Source organism: Rhinolophus sinicus, chromosome 6 (assembly GCF_057876585.1).
Source record: "Rhinolophus sinicus isolate RSI-liver-muscle chromosome 6, RSI-T2T, whole genome shotgun sequence".
In the NCBI taxonomy this organism is placed as follows: domain Eukaryota; kingdom Metazoa; phylum Chordata; class Mammalia; order Chiroptera; family Rhinolophidae; genus Rhinolophus; species Rhinolophus sinicus.
Genome location: NC_142506.1, coordinates 60437430 through 60460015, shown reverse-complemented (window position 1 = coordinate 60460015; position 22586 = coordinate 60437430). Strand labels below are relative to the sequence as shown.

The following is a 22586-nucleotide window of genomic DNA, read 5'->3' as shown; positions in this document are numbered from 1 at the left end:
GTGTTTCTATGGAGTCTGTTTTTCTGTGAGCTTTGTCCAACAGTGGAGCCTGCTTCAGACTTCCTCCTGAGTTTACCTGCTAAAGGAGAATGTGAAAATCAAGAGATCCCCATTATATGAAGAATTAAATGCAGTCTTGCAGCCTCCTAGGGTTTAGACCGGCTTTATCTTTGCAAACTCATCTCTGACTATAGCCTCAGGCTTAAACTGGCCAACATAATATTCAGTGAACAGTGACCCTGTGTTTTCCCATAATATGTCCTTATTTTTCCCTAACCTTAGCCTGGAATACTCCCCTCTCCGCCTTTTTTTGATTGCCAAAATTCTACTCATCTTTAGCCAAATTCAGATACTTTTTCCAGAGGTTTCTAAACGACATACACCATTACTACAGCCTTTGGTGTGTATACCTCTTTCACAACAGTTATTAAAGGACACTTATTGCAGGCTTGTTATGTTATTGTCAGTCACAAAATCATTCTCTTTCCCACCCTCCCCCCACCGCAGAGAAGAGCATGATGGGCCAATCACTTTTCATTCATCTCTGCACCCACCTTAAATCCAGCAAACTGTTTCTAACTTAGTAGATGCTTAATATTATTGAATTGAGTTACTATGTAGAGAATGGTATCTTATTTAAATTTCTTCATTTTAATCAATATTTCATGAGAATATTTTAATATGTGATAATAGTGATTAAGATAGCAAAATGATTTATAAAAATCATTTGTTACCCTAAAAAAGCCAGCTACATTCTGGGGGTCTACATTTAATGTGACCCATCTATAATTTGACTCAGAGCGTTTAAAAATTCTGTTTCTTAACTAAAAGAACAGAAAAAAGCATTTGTAATCAGTAATAGGTTTTTTTTTTTTTAATCTTGTTTTACGTAGATCTAAGTTCTATACCAAGCATGTTCTTTGTGGATCCCTGATGTTTCCATGGAATTCTTATTCCATCTGGGGTGCTGTATCTGAGGTTAACATGACTATTGTCTGAAACGCATGTGGCAGCAGAACTGCCGTCTCTGAGAAATGACCACGTTGCCTTTTAGTTCTCAGCAAGAGTAATTGAATGTAGAATATCTTACTAAACGCTGGACTGTGACAGTGTGTTAACACTCTGACTGTCTCCTAACAGCAGGGCAATTATTTGCTGAGTGGGGTTTTTATCAATCCCCTGGCACTAGTATATCCTGGTAATTATGACGAAGTGCATTGGTCAGTGTTGATTCCACAGCCTCCTCCCCGGCAAATATCTCATTCACAGGGCTCTGGCCCACTTTTCCTTTTCCTGCTCTTCTGTGCTTGCTTACTGTCTTATTTCTTTAAAAAGCAGTTTTTGTTAAAACTTAACACTCACACACATTGTAGACAGCCCTCCTTTTGAAACTGTTTGGCTCTCCCAGTATTGACAAGTTCTGAATCACGGAGCAAGAAAATCCTTTTTAATTTTGTTCCTTTTTGGGGGGGAATCGGGGACTCCTGTTTGCTGTGAAATTGCCATTAGCAAAAATAAAACGTGAATTTTCCCACCTATCCTGTATTCTTAATAGTTCCTCATTCCTGAAATAAGCAGTGACTTTGAAATCATGAGAAATTGCTATTCTCCTATGGTAAAATACGACATTGAAACACTAGTAATTGTACTTTGCATATTATAGGTGTACACAGTCCTGTTTCAAATTCTTTTTATTTTACAGAAACTTGTTTTAAAAGTAAACCTCAATAACAAAGAGAAGGGAAAAAAAAATTAAACATGGCTTCCCCCAGGCAATTACAAAATAAAGGTCAGTGTATGAGTGGAAAATGACCATAAAAACATTCTTCATGAGATAAAATAGCAGATACTCCAAATACAAAAAAGTATATCCATTTGTTTTCAAATCCATTGCGTTTTAAAAGTGCTTTCCCATATAACACTTAAGTGTAAGAATGAAAACTGAGACAAAAAGAACCAACGGATAGTTTGTTAGAAATATGGAATAGTTCGAATTATTAATGTAACGCTAAGGGTGACTGGGTAACAAACGGTACATTTCCTCGGTGCTCAACCTGCCATAATTAATATTCTAGGTCATGCTTAAGTTCCCATGATGAAGGGTCTGGAGGAGGGAATTCAAGAAAAATATATATCTATTATATAACTCATTGCCTTTTTTTTTTTCCCTTTTGACGAGTCAGAATCATAGCCTTTAAAAAAAATCAGTGCTTTCACACCTCATTTGCCGTATTCACCACTGGGCCACCAGTCAGCAGCCGGGCCTGATGCAAGGAGGTCAGTAAGAAGCTATTAGCAGAGTCCTCTCCTGAGATTTCCTGGGTCTTATTGAGTTGAATGTTAGCATGACAGTACTGCAAATAACTCAGTTGTAGGCTTTTTTTTTTTTTAAACAGTTAGCACAGATTTCCCCATAGTGTTGGTCACTCTAGAAAATTATTGCTGAAAATGAAGTCCCAAAAGCTAGCTTGGCAGTAGCCCTTCTAAGTTGTGAAAAATGGGAAAACTGAAAAATATGTCAGAGTCTCTTAGGATTAACTTTGTCTTTTGTGACTCATAGTAATATTTTTTAAAATCAACAACAAACCATTACTCACAAGTGGATTACAAATTATGGAATACAGCAGCTGAGACAGTAGTAAGTTAAGTTTGTTTTATTTACTTAAAGAATCATAATTAAATGAATACTGTATCAGTCTAAATAAATAGGGAGTGAGGGAAGGCTGGACTTTGGTCACCGTCGTTAAGTTAGCAAATGTATTAAATTAATTTCTAAAATACTGACACCTTGAAGATTTTAAATGATACATTTTAAATTCAATTAAAATATATTTTCTATCTGTATTTGATTTAAATTGCAAAGAGAATACACATGAGGAGGTCTCCATATAGGTTGCAAAATATAATTTAAGAAAGCTATCATGTCTACTGATCTATTTGCATTTCCCATCTAGCCTATGTATACATGTGCATGCAAATGGAGAAGATCAAAGAAGATTTCTAATGCGGGTAAAGTTAATAGCTGGTAGCAGATATTCAGGTAGATAGATATTTTAAAGCATAAATTATAATCTAGTTAAATTGTGTATTTTCCTACTTAAATCTATAAGGTTGTGGAAATGATAAACTAACAGACTTTGATTTAACTAGATCGTCACTAAACAGAATGGTTTTTTCTTATATCTCTTTCAGACACTATGTAGATTCAGTTATATTTTATGTCAGAACAGTCTTTTTAATATAATATTTATTTTTTTCTCATTACAATTGATACATTCTCATCATAGAAAAGCATCCTAAAATTATCTTAAAAATTACCATTCACTCAAAAGTTACTATCTGCTGAAAGCTGTTTTGAATATATATGTATATATATATTTTTTTTTCTTTTATTAAGATCATTTATCTATCTGTTTATGTATCTACCTTGTTCTATATTTAATAGTATAGTGAGAGAATGTTAATGTAACATTAAAAATGGTTGAAACAATTGCCTGTAATGTTTCCAACAGTTTTTCTTGTATGAATTATATAGAGGAAAAAACATTTCAAAGAAGAGCCAATTCAAAATATTTTAAAAATATGTCAATATGTGTACATTAACTTTATTTTATCTAATAAAATTCGGTTCTCGATTATAACATAGTTGAGTTGGAGATGATTCAAGTGGGTCTGTGGTAACTTGATTCTCAATCACAATGTGCTCAAAAGCAAATTGAAACACTTGAAGCCTATATAATTTTACTAACCAATGTCACCCCAATAAATTTAATTAAAATGTTTTAAAAAGAAAGATAAAAGGGTACGTAATCTATAGCTTCTTTGAAAGAAGTCATAGGCTTTTGAAATAAACCTCAAACATTCTACTAACGTATTTATGTGTCTTTGGAAAACGACTGAAAAGAGAGGCTTCATGTGCCTTTCTGCAGGGTGCATTGTTATTCTAGATAAGCATTTAACATTCATTTTTTGAGTGCCTTGCCACACGCAAAGAGTGACACACGCAAAGATAAGAATGAAGCAATGTGATGGGTACTGTGATAGAGTTATCCCCAGGCTATTAAGGAAGTGTTAGGGATGGGGAACGGCACGTAGCGTGGGCTGGTATTACGTAGAGGTGAACATTCTTTGAAAGTGTTGGGCTACAAATATAAAAATTTCTAGAATAGTTTTTCAAAGACAACTATGCTAATTAATCATAATACTTTGGAACTGGTTGCAGGAGGTAAATGTAGCAACCAGAAATATTTGTGGACGTGATGGTGGCATGAGAGCAAAGCACATTTTCAGGAAAAACAGGTTCAATAGATGCATTCTTTACATTAGTCTAGAGTGTCTACAGAGCAACCGAACAAATCATATTGTCCTTTAAAATGTAACTTTTCCTTATGAATATGCATTTGTATATATTAAAAGGGTATCAAAATATGGTTTTATATTCAAACATCATTGAATTTTCAGACAATGGACATCTGCTGAACTTGAATTTAACATGTGTCATATATACATATATTGAACCTCTGTTGCATAGCAGGTGTTGTGCCAAGTAAGTCTTGACTATTTTGACGCGGTGTGACAAGGTCAATGATGGAACAACAAGGGTAACATGACACTACAGAAGTACAGTCTCAGACCACATGAATACAAAATACAGCACATTATTTTAAATGATACTGTATATGTGTGTGTGTGTCTGTATTCACTTTAATTATTATTTTGAAGTACTTAAAATAGCTTCCATTAATTACGTTGTGTAATAAATAATCACTCAAACAATCAAATATTTATTGAGTCCACATTTTGTACCTAAAACAGGTTCAAACATATGTACTTGAATTTGTGTGAGTGAATGTGTGACATACAGGTATGGTTACATGTACATATGCATAGTTAATGGTTAGATACAAAATAAATCACTTAAGGTCCTGCTGCGTATGTTTTTCATAAGTACAATGATATAAAATAGGTCCTGTGTGGCAGATAGAAGCTATAGCTCAGCCGTTTTTAGCATATTTAGTCTTCAACCTTGAATGATTCTGCAGTTGTTGGTCTGGAGTGAAGACGAAGCATGAGTATTGTGTCATCTCCTTCGATAAATCTGAAATTCACCTCCCGTTTCAGAATTACAGTGGTAGTGTAAAATAGTCCTGAAACAAATGAAACATTTTAGGGTTCCACTTTATCTTCTTTTTATTTAAAGATTAAAAAAAAAAAATCAAACTTAATTTATTTTCTTCAGATTCCCGGCATATACAATTCACCGTTCAGAAAGGAACCTGATCCATGGGAGCTGAGGCTACAGAAGGCAAAGCCTTTAACACACCGAAGAGCTCAGGTTAAGCCGACGCGCTCCGTTCAGCTCAGCAGCTGGCTGGCTTGTACTAGTGCCCGATCCTTTCCTCGGTCCGAATTTCTGCCACCCATTGACAGGAAACAGTGTCAGGTACTCATTGCTCCTAGATAAGAATTCTGTCAATCATTGTATCCTTGCTGGTTTTTCGTTTGTTTGTTTGTTTTTTAAGTTGCTGTTGTTTTGTCGTTGTGCCAAGAAAGGAAAATTATTTTTTACAGAATCTACTTTGAAGTAATAAACATAAAGTATGTTTAAAATATGTATCGAGGAAGTAATCAAGCATTTCTTTGGTATTGAACTGTATTTTTCACGATGAAGTTACCACATAGGGTTTGGAGCTAGGATCTAGCTTTTTATGTAAAAGTATTTTTATAGCCGTGCTTGTTATAAACTGTTGTTGCGAGAAAAATCTTATGTATCGTCAAATATATTTAATCTCTCGTCGGGTGATCCATATCTTGATATACAGTTGTAAACATAATTTAAGTTTGAGTGATTTAAAAAGTGTAAGTTTGAGTGCTTTAGAAAGTGTAAATTAGAGAGGGCTGAAAACAATGGAAGAGTCAAGCAGAGAGAAAAAGTATCTTCTCTATGGATTGGAATAAAGCAGGACTGGCAAATGACTTCCTAGGGCTAAAAGTGGGGTGGGGTGTGTTGGGAGATGATTGTCACTGTCTGGAAAGCCCCAGAGAGCAACAGTTCGATCATTTCATCAGCATTTAAACTGGACTAGACAACTGCGACCAGGTAGCATCAAGCCAGAAGTGGATTTATGTTTGGTTCACGCTGCCAAGCTCCCAAAACTCCTAACTATTAGTTCCCTGCAAACAGTTGTGTCTGTTAATCTTTTGATGTGAAATAAATTACTCCAAAACCTGGTGGCTTAAGCTAACACACAGTTTTTACCTCACCGTTTCTGTGGGTCAGCATTGTAGGAACAGCTTAGGTGCGGGCCTCTGACTCAAGATCACTCAGAAAGGTGCATTCAAGGTGTCAGCCAAGGCTGTGATTTCATAGGAAAGCTCAGCTGTGCAGAGAAGAAGAGGGTGGGGAAACCCATTACCAAGGTCACTCTGATGTTTGGTTGTTTTTGTGTCTTCAAACATGGCAGCTGGCGTTCCTCAGAGTAAGTGATCTAAGAAAGAGTAAGACAGAGCTCTCAAAACAGAAGCCACCGCCTTTTTATGACCTAATGCCACAAGTGACATCTCATTCTGCCACGTTCTGTTTGTTAGACACTAGTAAGTCCAGTCCATGCAAGGGCATGAATACCAGGAAGTATTTCTGTTAATGCAAGTAATGTTTTTATATATGCCATCTAAATGAGCAATGCATGCATTACTTAGTTGTGGTATATATACACAATGGAATACTATTCGGCAGTAAGAAAAGATGATATAGGAACATTTGTGACAACATGGATGGATCTTGAGAGTGTAATGCTAAGCAAAATAAGTCAGACAGAAAAAGCAGAGAACCATGTGATTTCACTGATATGTGGTATATAAACAAAAAACAACAAAAGAACACGACAAACAAATGAGAAACAGAAACTCATAGACACAGACAATAGTTTAGTGGTTGCCAGAGGGTAAGGGAGGTGGGGGGTGGGAGATGAGGGTAAGTGGGATCGAATATATGGTGATGGAAGGAGAACTGACTCTGGGTGGTGAACACACAATGGGATTTATAGATGATGTAATACAGAATTGTACACCTGAAATCTATGTAACTTTACTAACAGTTGTCACCCCAATAAATTAAAAAAAAAAGATTAAAAAAAACATCAAAAAAAAGAAAAAATAACTCTGCTATCTCCATTGCATGTATATCGAGTGTTCAATGCTTGCTAAGTGTCAGATAACATTGTATATTCAATAGTCAATATTCCATATTTCATGCTGTATTCACTGGGATAGCTGTTGGCACTACATGGAATTTATAGAGTAATTCTACATGCAACTTCATAGGAAACGTGAAATTATATGGGATTAATAAGATTTGGGTATATAAATGTTTATGAGTTGGGAACACTCTAGAGGTCATTCAAACCAAACTGCCACACTTTCCGGTGTTCACAACGTGAACCATGACTCATTTAATATTAGCTTATTTGAGTTTTATAATATAGATATTTCACATTAGCTTCACTGCTTTGATGTTTTTATGCTTTTATAATATGGTTTGTATTCACTCTTCATCTCTGTTAATGCACTTTTCTCAATACAACCACTTTTATTACTTCAATGGCTTCCCCCCATACCATTCTGTTTATATGTACATTTATATGCATATATGTATTTAGTATAATTGGAATGTACACGAAACATGTTATACATATAGTTATATAAAAGATATATGTGGACAATATGTGTGTACATAAAAATATATATAAATGGTTATATATCCATATGGAAGATACATGAGTATATTTATGTAATACATGTGCAAGATATATATGTACGAGATACATGATGGGGTGTCTTCCAAAACCACAACCAGTTCCCTGATTCTCTGGCTACCAACTGGGTGCCCAGCAACTCAAACCAGTTAGGAAAACTGTATTAAAATTGTGATACTCAATATATACTGATAACAAAAGATGAATACAAGTCACATTTGACTTTTACAAGTACAAGAGGTGCTCAAAGTGGTTACCATCAGTGTAATTTTAATACGCTTTTTTTCTTTCTTAATATGTGTATACATTTTTTTGGCACCCTCTGTATATATCTTATTACATCACAATGGTATGATATGACAATACAGAAAATATATATACATTTATATAAATATATGTACATATGTATGTATGTGTGGAAAATAGTATACATAAAAGATTGTATATGTATTGTGTGTATATATATATATGTGTGTATATATATGTGTGTCTGTATATATATGTGTGTGTATATATATGTATGTGTATGTATATATGTGTGTGTATATATATATATATATATGTATATGTATTCACTCTATATATATGTATGTGTGTGTGTATACTTATATATATGTGTATATATACTGTGTTTCCCCAGAAAGAAGACCAAGTCTTATACCATATTTCTCCAAAAATGAGACCAGGTCTTATATTAATTTTTCCTCTAAAAGACGCATTAAGGTGTATTTTCAGGGGATGTCTTATTTTTTTCATGTACAACAATCTACATTTATTCAAATACAGTCATGTCATCTTCTTCTGGAACATCATCATAACATACTAAGTGCACGTCTGACTGATGATCTTAATTTAACTAGGGCTTATTTTGGAGGTAGTTCTTATTTTTGGGGAAACATGGTATGTGTATATGTGTGTGTGTGTATATATATGTATAGTCATGCAGATATATATGTGTATACTTATATGTATACTTATACACACATATATATACATATGTGTACACACACACACACACACAATTACATTTATCTAGCATACCACAAAATATTGTTCCTTACTGATATTTATTTTCCTGTTCCCTTCTCTCTTGTTTTTTTCCCTTCTTTTCTCTTCCCTTATTCTTTTTCCCTTTCTTTTCCTAACTCCTCCTTCTTATCCCTGGTCCTCCTCCCTCCCCTTCACCCCATCTCGTCCTCCCTTCCTTCCCATTCTTCCTTAATCCATCTTTCTTCCCACCATATTCTCTCTTCCTTTGTCTTTCTTCCCTTCTTTTTTTTTCTTCCCTCTTTTTTTTCTGTTTTCACAGCATGGGATTTTTAATATTGTGCTTTTACTTGGGGTTATATTAAGATTTTTAATATTGTGGACTAAACTGCATTTCCTATATGTAACCTAATAATAAAAAGGTATATACCACATTGAAGAGACTATATATGCTATAGTCCGCATGATAATATTTATACTCTGACAGTCAATCTGTACTAGTGGAGTGAATTTCTTAAATGCATGAGATAATTGTTGTAAGTTTAAGAAATAACTGCATTGTTATTTAAGCTCTGAGTAAAAATTTAAAATGTCAGATGACTGTAAAGTGTCATGGGCTATTAAGAATATAAAAGAATGTAAATATATTAACACTCATAATCAGGATTTGGTGGGAGGCAAAGGAAGTCGAACTTTGGAAAACTAGCTAAGGGTCCAAGGAGGTTTACAGTTTCCAGTTGAATCCTGATGCCCTGGGCATTCTAACGATTCCTATTTGGAAATGAGTACAGTGAGCAGATCTGAAGTTTGAAGCTGTGTCCAAACTCTGGTCCCATATCACTCCAGACATGATTGATATGAGTGATCCCTTGAGCTCTAACAGGCAGTCAGTCTACCAACAGAAATATAAATTAACGGAAGCTTCGGCAACGAGAACCCGGGCAGTCCCAGGAAGGGGGACTGCTGAGCTGCAAGGCAAGACACTGTCTCAGATACAAACACATGGACCAGGCACCGAAAGACATAAGAAGATGGACATGATTCCAGGAGCATCGGGGCCACAAAGATTGTAGTGAACCTCCAGAGGGTGACTTGAGTCTGTCTTTATTCTGAATTTTGCTGCTCGAGTAGGGTTCCCCCTCTTTCATTGTCCAGGCTCGTTGGAACTACTGTGTTTCCCTGAAAATAAGGCTGGGTCTTATTTTAAGTTTTGCTCCAAAAGATGCATTAGGGCTTATGTTCAGGGGATGCCATCCTGAAAAGTCGTGCTAGGGCTTCTCTTCTGGTTAGGTCTTATTTTCGGGAAAACATGGTAGTGAGTTGGAGAACAAGTAGTGGGGCAAGTCAACAAATGGATGTGTGTTATGCTGATACACCAACAAAGGTTAGAAGGCAGAGCTTGGCCACCGAGAAGGCCATTGCTCCTGGTGAATCCTGGTCCCTTCAAAGTCATAACCTTGGCCATTGGCTTATACACGTGTATTTGATGCTGCTCCTGTTGAATATCTTATTCAAACTCCTCTTGACGCTAGTAATAATGGTAATGAAAATAATCATAAAGGCATCAGTATCATTTTTGAGTATTTACTGTGTTCTAAGTACAATGCTAAGTGTTACATTATTTTAACTTGTCTTAAGGGCAATTTTGTGAGATAGTTATTATTCCATTATGTATATATGAGGAAAAAAGGTCTAGAGAAGTAATTTACCCCTGATAAAACAACCAAATATTAACTTTTAAAACAGAATTGGTGAAAGTAAAAGATTAAGAACCTCTAAAGTATATATATATATGTATGTGTGTATATATGTATATATATGTGTGTGTATGTATACATGTATATATACATGTAATATGTATATGTAATATATCTGTATATATACACATATATATATATATATATACTCATTTAATTTCTTAATCATGAACTTGGAATCACGTTTCTGTATCTTTAAAAAGTAAAGTTCCAATAAAAATTCATTAACTACTTTCAAATATAGCAATCCTCCTGTCCAGCTGTGAAAAGTACTAGATGATACTTATTTGCCATTTGTGTTATTTACGGTCCATGACTTTTATGGTAACTGGTTCCTATTATTGGTTTCTATTAATGTAAAACATAAGTGAACATAAATGAGGCGTGAATCATTTCTTTTTATTAGCCCACAGTCTTCACTCAGTGCTTGCAGTAACTCCAGCTGTGTCTTGTTAGTGATAACCTATTTAAAGAAGAGATCTTTAATGATAAGAATCTGATTAGAAATCTTTGTCCATTTTATATCACTTCTCTCACAATAGTAGTGAAAAAAGAAAACAATAGTAATTGATGGCACAGCAAAATCTCAAGCCACCTCTGATTTGTGTTGTGCTCTATATGATGCTAATTAGACAGCCAGTGGATTCTAATAACTAGTATAAGTAACTACTAATTTAAAGGTAGGATATGTTATAAATCATTTTTCACCATTGCAGCTTCTGGACTTTCCTCTGCTATACATTTGTGTGATTAAATGGTTGCTATTATTTCAAAGTTGTTAAGCAATAAAACTTAGAATTTTAAATAAAGAACACTTAAAATAATTAAAAATAGGGCCCTTCTATGTTTTGGGGGGGCACCAATTAAATACAAGATTTGGCGTTCACCTAAAAGCTTTATTATAATGAAAAAATACTTGGTATCCTATTTCTGTTTATAGGAGTGCCCTTTGGAAGCTATGCTCCGAATCATTTTTAATATCTTTACTTATTCAAAAAGGAGAGAATTCTTTTAAAATTATATTAGAAGAAATATGCTTTTCAAAATTAGAAAGCTAAGCAACCTATAATGACAAGTTTACCAGTTCTAGCATAAAAACTCTTCTGATGTGAGGAAAATTCTGCTTAATTTAAAATAATTTAATATAATCACTTATACTTGTGTGAACGTTTCTTTAAGATGTGTATTCTTATGTCTTGTATTTTCTAATTCAGGAAAAAACAAATTATTCCTTAAAAATAACTTAGTAAACTTGCTATTCTTTATAGATATTCAGTATCCGTGGTCAACAATAATATGATGAAAAATTCTCCACAATAAAATATTTGCCTCCTTCTGTCTTGTCAGGGACCCTTCCGTGACATTGCTGACGTATTGAAGCAGCGCTACAAGCCTTTAGAGCCAACTTTGCGGTCGGAAGAACCAATCAGTGAGTTAAAAGCAGCCAGAGAGGACTTCAGAAGACAAGAATGGACTAAAAACATTCATGACAATATGTGAGTTCTCAGCTTAAAAAAATAGCTGTACCTCGTTTGGTGCCTTAAGTTATCTAATATTTTATATTTCCTAACATTGTAGAGATTCTTTTATTTGTGAGAAAAGGTAAAGTCACCCTTGACCTGTCAGAAGCAACCATTTTTCAACATGCAGATGTTTTAAATAAGGTCAACATTGATGACAGTATTGATTTTGTGTGTGTGTGTGTGTGTGTGTGTGTGTGCGTGTGTGTATACAGAGGGTGCCAAAAAATGTACACATTTTAAGAAAGGAAAACTGTGTTAAAACTGTAATATTCAATATATACCAATAACAAAAGATGAATGGAAGTCACGTTTGACTTCTGCAATGACAAAAGGTCCTCAAAGTGGTTACCATCAGCATCCAGACACTTCTGATGACAGCGAACTACTGTTTGAGCAACGCTGACCAAAGTGTCCATTTGTATACATTTTTTTGACACCCCTGGTATATATATGACACCAGTCATATTGGAGCAGGGTACCACCCTACTCCAGTATGACCTCATCTTATTATATCACAATCTTTAATATGTTTTTTTTATAATTTTTTAAATTTTCTTTTTTGTTTCTTTTTTCTTTTTTCATATATTCTTTAAAATAAGCATAAGAAGTAGAACAATAATATTTTACACATAAAATATGGATTCCACAGGGGTCTTTTTGGAAGTCATTTCAAAGCTTTGTTTGTTTATTCTTGTTCCTAAAAAAACTTATTCCATTTTCTCATGCCTTCTTGAAGAAAATGATTTTCCTTAATCATATGTCTTTATGAAGCCAGGATATTACATAAGCAGTTAGTAAGTAATTGCCGAGTACCTTATGTGCAAAGCTCTCAGCTAGATATTGTGAGAAATATGGAGGGATGTTTATTGATTCAGTAAATGTTTACATGTCTGTTTCAGGTCTAGGCTCTAGGGAGATAGCCCTGAGGGAGATTCACAGTCTCTGGTCTCATGGATCTCCTGTGCTTCTAGCTTTAAAGTGAACCAGAAATCCTAATGAAATTCTGAGGAATGACTATAGGAAAGCTATTCAAAATGGTCAAGAGTGTGTGAAAGACCAAAAGTGCCATGACTTTTTTTTTTTTTTTTTTTGTAAAGTTTGCTCTAGTCTCTGATGATCTAGGTTTTGATAGGGAAAAGAAGAGAAACAATAAAAGCAGATTGATGGTATGAAAAAAAATAGTAATGGTAGGAAAAGTTCACAGAATAATAAGACCAATTTGTTTGAAACTAAGTTTTATGTGAAATACAGTAGAAAGAAAAATTGTGTGAGGCTTCAGGGCCAACGGTTTGAGGGTTTATCGGTAGATAATGGAGAATTATTTCATGCTTTTGAGTAAGAGGATGTTATAAAAAGAATATGAATGTGTTGATTGTGAGACAGATGTATTTAAGAAGAAATATGCTGGAGGGACTGAAACCCATTCGGAGAATATTGTAGTAATTCTGGTGAAAGGTCGTGCGATAGAACTAAGGTGACGGCCACATTCACTGTACCACTCTTTTTCTTTACTGTCTTCTTTCTGTACTTTCTTTTTTGTATACATAATCTCTCCGATCGCTTCTGTTTGGAAGACGTCAACTCCCACCTCTATGCCAATGATTTCTCAAAATCTCCAAGAACTTACTCCTGCATTCCAGACTTGTCTTTTCCACTGCCATCTTTGTGTGCATCTCCACCAGAGGTCCCAAACTCAGTCTGTCCCACATTGTCCTGGTTGTTTTGGCCTTGCGTGTGATTTGCAGCATCAGCCATCTGCCGGGGGAGGGACTCCCGAGTTAGCCTGTTCTCCCTTTTGCAGCATTGTATTGCTCCTCAAATCCTGCCTTTGAAGTATCTCAAATTCAGCCCCTCTTTTCCAGTCTAATACTCTAATTTAGGCACTTACAATGTCTGCTTTTAATTGCCGTGCAAAGCCTGTCTGGTCTGCCCAGTCTTACTCCCATTCAGCGCATTACCATAACACTAGAGAAATTTAAGCAAGCATTTATGTAGCCAAAATGCTTTCAAATGGCTTTTTATCAACTCCAGGAAAAACGTTACTTCCTTATTGCAAGACACAGGCCATTCGGGATCAGATCTAGGCCCCTTCCTTTAGCAAATCTTCCACATTCCATAGGAAACTGTGCTCTAGAGCGGCTCAGATGTGTCCATTCCCCTTTATAGCCTATGTTTTCTTCTGCTTCCACGAAGGAATTTTCGACCTCCCTGCTTTACTCAATCTGCTCAAATTCACTTAAGAAACAAATAAAAAAAAGGATGGCTTATTTACTTTTTAAAAACGGAAACAGCAACACATGTTTTTTAGAGGCACCGGCTGTTAACCATTTCTTGTATGTCTTACGCAGATATTTATTTTTTTGCGTGTGCAATTATATACGTATATATTGTTCCTTTACTTTAAAAAGGCAGAATGTTATACACACTGTACTTCCTCTTTATGGGAGATTGTGGTCAGAGAGCATTTTAGGGTTTTTCTCAGGGAGTATTTTAAGGACTATTTTCAGATGTGAAATGGGACAGTGCAAGTTGCCTAGATAAGTGGGGAAAGAAGTCATTATTATTAAGAGGTGGGAGAAATGGAAGACCACAAGGGCACCAGAGCTATCAAAGTACGTGTTTCATTTACCCATCAGAATGGCAGAGATGGAAAAGAACGGGGGATCATAAATCAGGCGATAGAGGCTTCACTCAAGCCTGCTGAGAGGAACTGAGGTCCGAGAAGTTAATACCTTCTATTCACTGTAAGCATCCTGGCTGAATCCCGGAGACCACAATTACGCAGACTACAACCGTATCCAAAATGCAGTGGGCTTAGGACACGGCAATAGAAGCCAGTGTCCATCTGTGTTCTCCTAGGCAGAATAGTGCCTTCCTACAGAGCTGACAGCCTAGTCCCAGGAACCTGTGACTCTTCCCTTATATGATAAAGTCCTATAAAGAGGTCTTTGCAGATGTGATTAAGGATTTAAAATGGGGAGGTTATCTGGATTTTCTGGGTGGGCCCAGTCTTGTCACAAGGGTTCTTAAAAGTGGAAGAGGGAGGCAGAAAGGTATTTGACTACATACAAGGTCGGAGTGATGCCATGTGACAGGGACTTTGAGGATGGAGGAACAGGTCACAACCAAGAAATGCTGGCAGCCATTAGAAAGTGGGGAAATTAAAGAAATGGATTCTCCCCTTGAGCCCCCAGAAGGAATACAGCTCTGCCAAAGCCTTGATTTTAGTCCAGTGAGACCCATTTCCAACTTCTGGCCTGCAGAATGCTAAGATAATAAATTTCTATTCTTTAAGCTACTAAGTTTGTGCTGAGTTGTTACAGCAGTGATAGGAGACTAATACAAATGTTCTTCAAGTCAAGGAGTTACCTTGCTAGATCAGCCTTTGGCGTTTAGATTCATTATAGACCTGAGCTAAACTTGAGAGAAATCCTCCGATCCCTAAGGATTCACCATTCTTCTGCAGGTTTAGGGTAAAGAACATCTGACTGTGTCTTGAGCTTCCCTGTCAAGAGAAGTTTAGGATTAAATCGTATTGTAAGGATATTTTATTTTGAACTGGTATAGGCTTTCATGGGAACCTGAGTACAGACAGCTCAATAGCTGTGTCAACATCTTTTCAAAAACTAAGAGGTGTTAATTTTTTGATAGTGATTGGAAGGGTGGCCAGACTTTACCCTGTTCAGGTCTTCCACTGGGCCTGAGAATTAAATCGCCATTAAGACAGATTAACTGGAGGAAAGTATACAGATTAAGTTTTATGTGACACAGGAGCCCCCATAAGGAAATGAATACCCCCAAAAGTGGCAAACCCTAATGCTTATATATATGTATATATATAAGCATTAGGGTTATACATATATTAGATTGAACAAAGAGAAGCAACTGTTAAAAAGTAACTGAAATATTTGGGGAGGCCAAAGAAAGAGAAAAGTTATTTAACAAGGGCTGGTGGTACAGATTTGTCTCGGCCTCAGCTCCTCCGTATCTGGTGATAAGAATGTTTTTTCCCTCGCAGTAGAGGAAAGGCAGCTGTCATATGGGAGTGTTAGCTCCTGATTTTAGGGCAAGAAGCAGAGCTCAGACCCCTTTCCTTGTACCTGTTGTTTTCAAGTACCTTTAGCTCAAAATAATCCTTTACCACAGTGGCGTTATTGGGGGTATATTCTGCCACCTTTCATTATGCAGAGTAGGTGAAATGAGAGGCACCCTCTCAATATATTCAGTGACATGGCAGAAGTAGCAACTCAATTTCCTGAGCTCCTACTCATTGTTGAGTAGCTACAAATCTTAGGTATTTGCCTTCACTTCCCTCAAATTCACAACCCAACTCAGACAGAAGCCGTGGTAAATAGAACATTACTCATTTTTCAACCTTTTAAATATTGTTTCTAGTTAAGTATCAGTACCATTTCATAGACAAGCACCGTAGGAAAAATGTAGGAAAGGTTAAGAAACTGGATCTTCAATTAACAGTTTTTAGAAAGGGCGTTTGAAAAAAATGTGATTTATGTATATAGAGGACATGTGGGTTCTACTTGTCACTAAAGAATAGTGGTAAGAAAATTTACCACACCTCCAAACTTTTTTTTGACTTTTGTGATTTTTTTCCAAACACTTTAGACCTTTACGATTTGCATATTTTTCTGAACTGGTATTGTATTATGATAAAGAGGGATTATCATATATTTTCAGAGAATGTGTTCTTAACAATTCAACTTTTAATTTGTAACTCTTCCATTTATTTTAATTACTAGCACAGTGTGCAACATTTATTAATCAGCACAGCCTTTTTAAGTTAACATACCGAATTAGCTAACCCCATTAACACAGAATACTCCAAACAAGCAGTAATAGGAGAGGTAGTTACTGTGCAAATCGCATTACACATGCGGGTGCTGGAGGGCACAGTTAAGCATGATTACCCTCTTTTGATCCAGTATTCCTCTGCCTCTCCCGGCTAATTTCCAGTGGAAATTTACAAAGTGCTGCCTTCATTTTCCCAGCTTAATTTTTCTAATGAAGTTCTGGTACTTTGTAACACTGGGGATACAGATAATAAGGCTGTATATAATTAAGAAGTTCTAGAATTTGTCTACAAAAAAAGCCCTTTATTTGTTTGGCCATAAAGTGAAAACTGTGCTCTCTTTTTTTGTCCACTGGTTCCTTAAAAAAAAAAAAAAATGTGTTTGTATGTGTGTGTTTTAAATAAATGAACACAGAGTACTGGAATTCCATTATTATAAGCAGAAGTTTAAAGCAGTTTGAGATTTATGACATCAACATAATGGTGATAATTTGGAATACTTTTAGTGATACACTTGAAAAATATCATGAATGCTTTCAGTGTATACAATCCAACAAGTCATTAAAAAAAGACACTTTCAGTCTTTTTAGTGAGATTTTTATCATATTGTAAGCACTCTCCCTAACATATGATAACTAAAGGTTTGCCAGTTGACTTTCAGTCAGTTTGGGAGACATACGGATTTTCTTTGTGAAGGACCGTCATTTTATGCCACACATACCTCCTTATATTGGTGTGGCATTTATACATCCCAGATTGTCCTGTTTCAATTTAGGGTTCAAAGGGGCGACGGGGTGGGGAGGGGCATGGATCAGAAGAGAATTGAAAAATTGAAGGTTGAGCAGAAGTTTGCCAGGCAGAGCAAGGAGACTGGCCCAGAGGAGGTGGCCTGGACAAAGCCATCTTTAGCTTCCAAAGTGATAGCTCATGGGTGTTTCGGTTTGCTGTCTGCGGTATCTTGAAAAGCTTAGCTCATAACTTTGGTTCCTTGTGCAAAGTGGCAGCAATGATATGGAAAGTATAGGTGGGGCCATAAGTCCTATGGTAAAGTGTTTGCACTTGACCATATAGAGACAGAGTAAAAGCATCATAGTGTTTTAATCACCGGATTGAAAGGATCAGATAGCTTAGAAGTATCACTTTGTTAGTTATGTCCGTGGTGAAGAAATGGGTGTCACTGGTGAGGGAGACAAAGAGACTTGTAATAGCACAAGGACATTTGTGGTGGACGGGAAAACAAAGGTTGACAAATCGCTTCAGAGGTAGCACCCTATAAACCCTCAATCAACCTGATGTAGCGGGTAACCTGCTAATAGAGTGGTCAGGGGCACAGATAGGGTCACTGTCTTAGAGCTTTCTTATTTGCAAAGAACAAAGATCCATTCAAGGTAACTCAAAAAAATTAAGGATGTGTTTCGAGAGATACATCGAGGAATCTTATAGAAATATGAGGCCTTCTTTACAAAGAGAAACATAGACCATTATGCAGTCCGACCATTTATTTGCAGTATCCACTGATGATTTAGTACATTACCTCTTTAAAGACTTTGCCTGTTTAACCTGAATGAAAGCATTTATTCCCATCCTCAATCAAATGCTGCTCTTACGATTAAAACTTAGATGTACCTTTGAAGCCAAGTTCCTGGGATGAATCCTGGCACTCACTTACAATTGTCTGTCCTATCATAAGAGGCATGAGACGGGCGAGTCATACACTAAGGTCTTTATTAATGCAGCTTGTGATCTTCTGAGTATGTTCCATGTTTTGCTATAAGAACAAAAAAAAAAAATCCAATTGGCATTCCCACTCTGTGTGGCATACAAGATAAAACTGATAAGACAGTAAATTCGCAAGACCCTATTTGCTATGCTATCATCTCATTATGTTACAATTTCTTGTGTATAAAGTGTAGGCGTTTTAAACACTTGAGGTCTAAATCAGTTTATACCCAGTCTTCAGTGATGGAAAAGTATTTTTGTTTCTCTTTTCCCGCATAATAAGAGTGATAGTTACTTATAGAAGAATCCTGTAGGTATTTCATAATCCCTAAATAAGAAAAGACATCTCTTCCAATAAACAGTGGAAAATGTCAGATGTGTCTTGGTATTAAAGCAATGATAAGGCATGTAATTTAGCAGCTTAGTTGAGAGAGAGGCATGTGTCATGGCCCACCCTTCCTTAGTCTGATACCCGCCATTGTGACGCTCTAGCCAAGTCTGCCCCTCAGGGATGCACAACACCCCAGAGATGGTTACAGAGTTTGGCAACAGTATCTGTGAGCAGTGGATAGAGTAACTGGGAAAGGATTCCCTGGAGATCTTAAGTAAGACATGATAAGACTGCGGAAGTTTAGCCTGTTCTGATAGGAGCCAGTATAAGCACCCTGGGAAGAATATACTTTTATTTTCCAGCAAATCCGCTACAGACTTATAAGACCTTACACGTGCGTTCCAAGCTTTTACGGCCGACCAGCTCCTCATGCCGCTCCCCTACTTGCATCTTCTTCCTCAGTTTCCGTGTCTGTCTAATGAAGTCTGATCTGTTTGTTAATCTCAGGTTAGAGATCGTCCCCTGTGCTCTATCACCACACTGTTGTTTTACCTCTCTCGTAACACTTCACTTTCCCCCCTTTATAGCATTGTAGTTATTTGTCTTTCTCCCTCATTAGATTTTAAGGGTCTGCGGGTGAGGGATCTGCTTACTCACCTTTCTATACCCAGAGTGTCTAAGCACAATGCGTTGGACACAGTTATTTGAGACACAGCTGGTATGAATCCAGTCATCCAGCCTTTATATTATACCCAGACTTTGCTTCCTGGGTGCAGGCCCAGGCCTAAGTATCCATTTCAGTATTGAAGGAGCCGCTGCCTCTAGGGAAAGCTCAAGGCTCGCTTGGCCTCCCCTGGCCTCTCCTTCCCCATCGACGTCTCCATTCCCCTCCAGGAACAGGAGTGGTCAGAAGCACACGCGGCCACGTTCCATTGAGGTGCACGTCTCTCCAGAGTCTCTCCTGACCTATCAGGAGGCGTGTGGTCAAGTGCTGCCCTGGATTTGCTCCACGGGGAAACCCTCGCTCTCCCTGCTTTTCCTTTTTGGCCAGTGCTTAGGGAGTAAGGCTTTCCTCTCTGCAGGAACAGCTGCACTGTCTCTTGTCACACCTCAGTTTTTGCTGTCGAGACTCTGAGGGCAGATCAAGGAGCAGTCCCCCTATTAGAAAGATTGGATCCCACAAATTCTGCTATACATTTTGGGACAAACCTGTACTGGTTTGCTGTTTCTTCTGCCTCTATCCTAGGCGAAAAGACATTTGCTTGCTCTTGCATAGCTCAGTAGAGAATGTATTGTCACCTGGAGCCATGTTCTTAACTTAGCAAAGTGTCCTTTTATCCCACTTTGTGCTTAGTGCATGTACTTCAGTAGGAGCCCTTTATTAGAGGGGGGCTGATCTAGAACGTGTTAGGTGTGGAGACTCTTCCATAGGCCTGCACCTTGATTTCTAAAAATCATTATGACCATGTTCATTTCGAAATGGTTCACCTAAGCCAGAATCCATTGTGGTTTGGATCATTACCCTGCTGGACAGTCAAAAGTTATATCTACATAAAAATAAAGCAAAATGTTTTGCAATTTATGAAGATATGTAATGTATCACTTTATATTTTCTCCTTCGCCGTCGTCACCACCATCAGGCTGTTCATGACCTACTTTGAGTCTTTCGTGAAGGACCCATTTTTCTGGCTGCGGCTCCTTCCGCATTCCTTTATGTGCTCTAACTCGCCTCCATACTTTGCATATGTTACTTCTTCTATCTAAATTAGCCTTCACCAGCTTTTCAACGTGACTGACTCTACTTGTCTTTCCGTACTCAGCTGTGCCGTACATGGTCTGGGGAGACGGCTGTTCCAGGACCACCCCCACCCCCCCAGTAACCTGTGCCACACGCAGGCTTCTTATGAACACTGTGCTCGTGCAAACATGTACCCTCCTCTGTGCCTTAACTGCCTCTTGTGCACATATCCATCTCAAAACTTAACACATCCCACGGTGTTGCCCCATTCTCCACCTCCTACCGCAAGGTAAATTCCTTTCAGGCACACATCGTTATGTCCCAGTGTCGTCAAGGGACTTCGTATATGGAAGCATTTCACTTAACGTTTGCTTCAGAATACATATTAAGGAAGTAGAGAATTAGTGTGGGTTAAAGTGGGACAATTATGTGGCCTGGGTGCGCTGGGTGTTAAGCCGGAGTTTGAAAGGTGAATAGTGCATAGATCAGTATTTCAGGAAGAGGAGCGTGGATGGACAAAGGCAGAGGTAGGAAGGAAGGGAGGGAGGGAGGGAGGGAGGAAGGAAGGAAGGAAGGAAGGAAGGAAGGAAGGAAGGAAGGAAGGAAGGAAAAAGAAAGAAAGAAAGAGAAAGAAGGAAAGAAAGAAAGAAGGAAAGGGAAGGAAGGAAAGAAGGAAGGAAAGAAGGGAGGGAGGGAGGAAGGGAGGGCGAGACAGAGATGAAAGAATAGAGGGAGGGAGGGAGGGAGTGGTGGGAGACAAGCCCACCCAGTTTATTCTAAGAGGCCTGACAGCTGGGCGGAACAATGTAGGTCAGAACCAGTAGGCCACAGGGTCATAATTTGTAGATTTGAATTATCTGGCAGTGAAATAAATGGGTTAGAGGAAAACCTAGAATTATGAATGACAATAGTGGCACTGTAAAAACTGGCTCAAATGAAAGAGAATTAGAAAGGGAAGAAAAGATAAATGATAATTGTCTTCTTATTTACAAAATAATATTAAGTATATTAATTCTCAATCGTGACTATATTTGCAATGGATCTATTTTCCCTGAAGCTATAATAATTGACTATTTTTAATTTTTGCTTCCTGAGACCTCTATCAATTGCTCTCTAACTGCTCAAACACTCAAGTAATGACTTGTGTGTATATACCACTATATCGCCACATATTTAAGAATTTCTCCCAAATCTGTGTTTTTATGAAATAATAAAAGATGATAGGCAAACCCATATCTTCTTCTTTAATATGGTTTTCAGTTAATTGAAATTTACTCACTGCAAGCATACAATACCTCTGAATATGCATTTAAAATTGGTAAAAGATAACATTTTTTAAAGTAACTGATAATTATCTAAAAGTTTGATTATAAACTAAAAGTGATTTTTATGGTTTTCAAATCTGTTTATATTTTTGTAGAGCAAATCCTATTTAGGAAGTAATTTCTTCGTAATTTGAGGGTAAATATTTAAATATTATTTACAAAACGTCTAAGTATTTTTGAGTCTATTTACATATGCACATACATACCTGCACTTAAGAATATGCATACATGTTACTTTAATGCAACATCATGACTGAATGAAAGTACAGTTAATTTATGGATGGAGAAATACTAGTCTTTCAGCCTTGTCTACTTAGCCATCCATTCCATTGAGAAAGCAAATTTTGTTCAGACACAAAAGAAAAATGTACGATTAAAATGCAATTCAGAAGTGAAGTGCAACAGCCGGCTCACAGCACCTCCTCTGTATACTCAGGGACATTGGGGCTACATTAATTTTTGTGTGTGTGATGTCTATCCCATGTGCAAATTAACACTGGACAGACCATACTCTGTCTTATATGAGCGCTCTTTTCCCAAGAGAACACATGCTGTGCAATTGTGTACAATTCAAAGCTCTGTGTTCTGTTTTTACTTTAGATAGTATTAGGGAATATTTTGTTGACAAAAATATTAAAAAGGACT

General features: G+C 37.0%; 1 protein-coding gene across 1 annotated transcript in view; it reads left to right on the top strand.

Annotated features, from left to right (window-relative positions):
- SPATA17 (spermatogenesis associated 17) overlaps positions 1-22586 on the top strand; it is a 125535-nt gene that overhangs the window by 66145 nt on the left and 36804 nt on the right. The window contains exons 7-8 of the mRNA XM_019739978.3: positions 5240-5443; positions 11846-11994. Coding sequence (XP_019595537.2) covers positions 5240-5443; positions 11846-11994 — 353 coding nt within the window. The remainder of the gene's footprint in view (positions 1-5239; positions 5444-11845; positions 11995-22586) is intronic.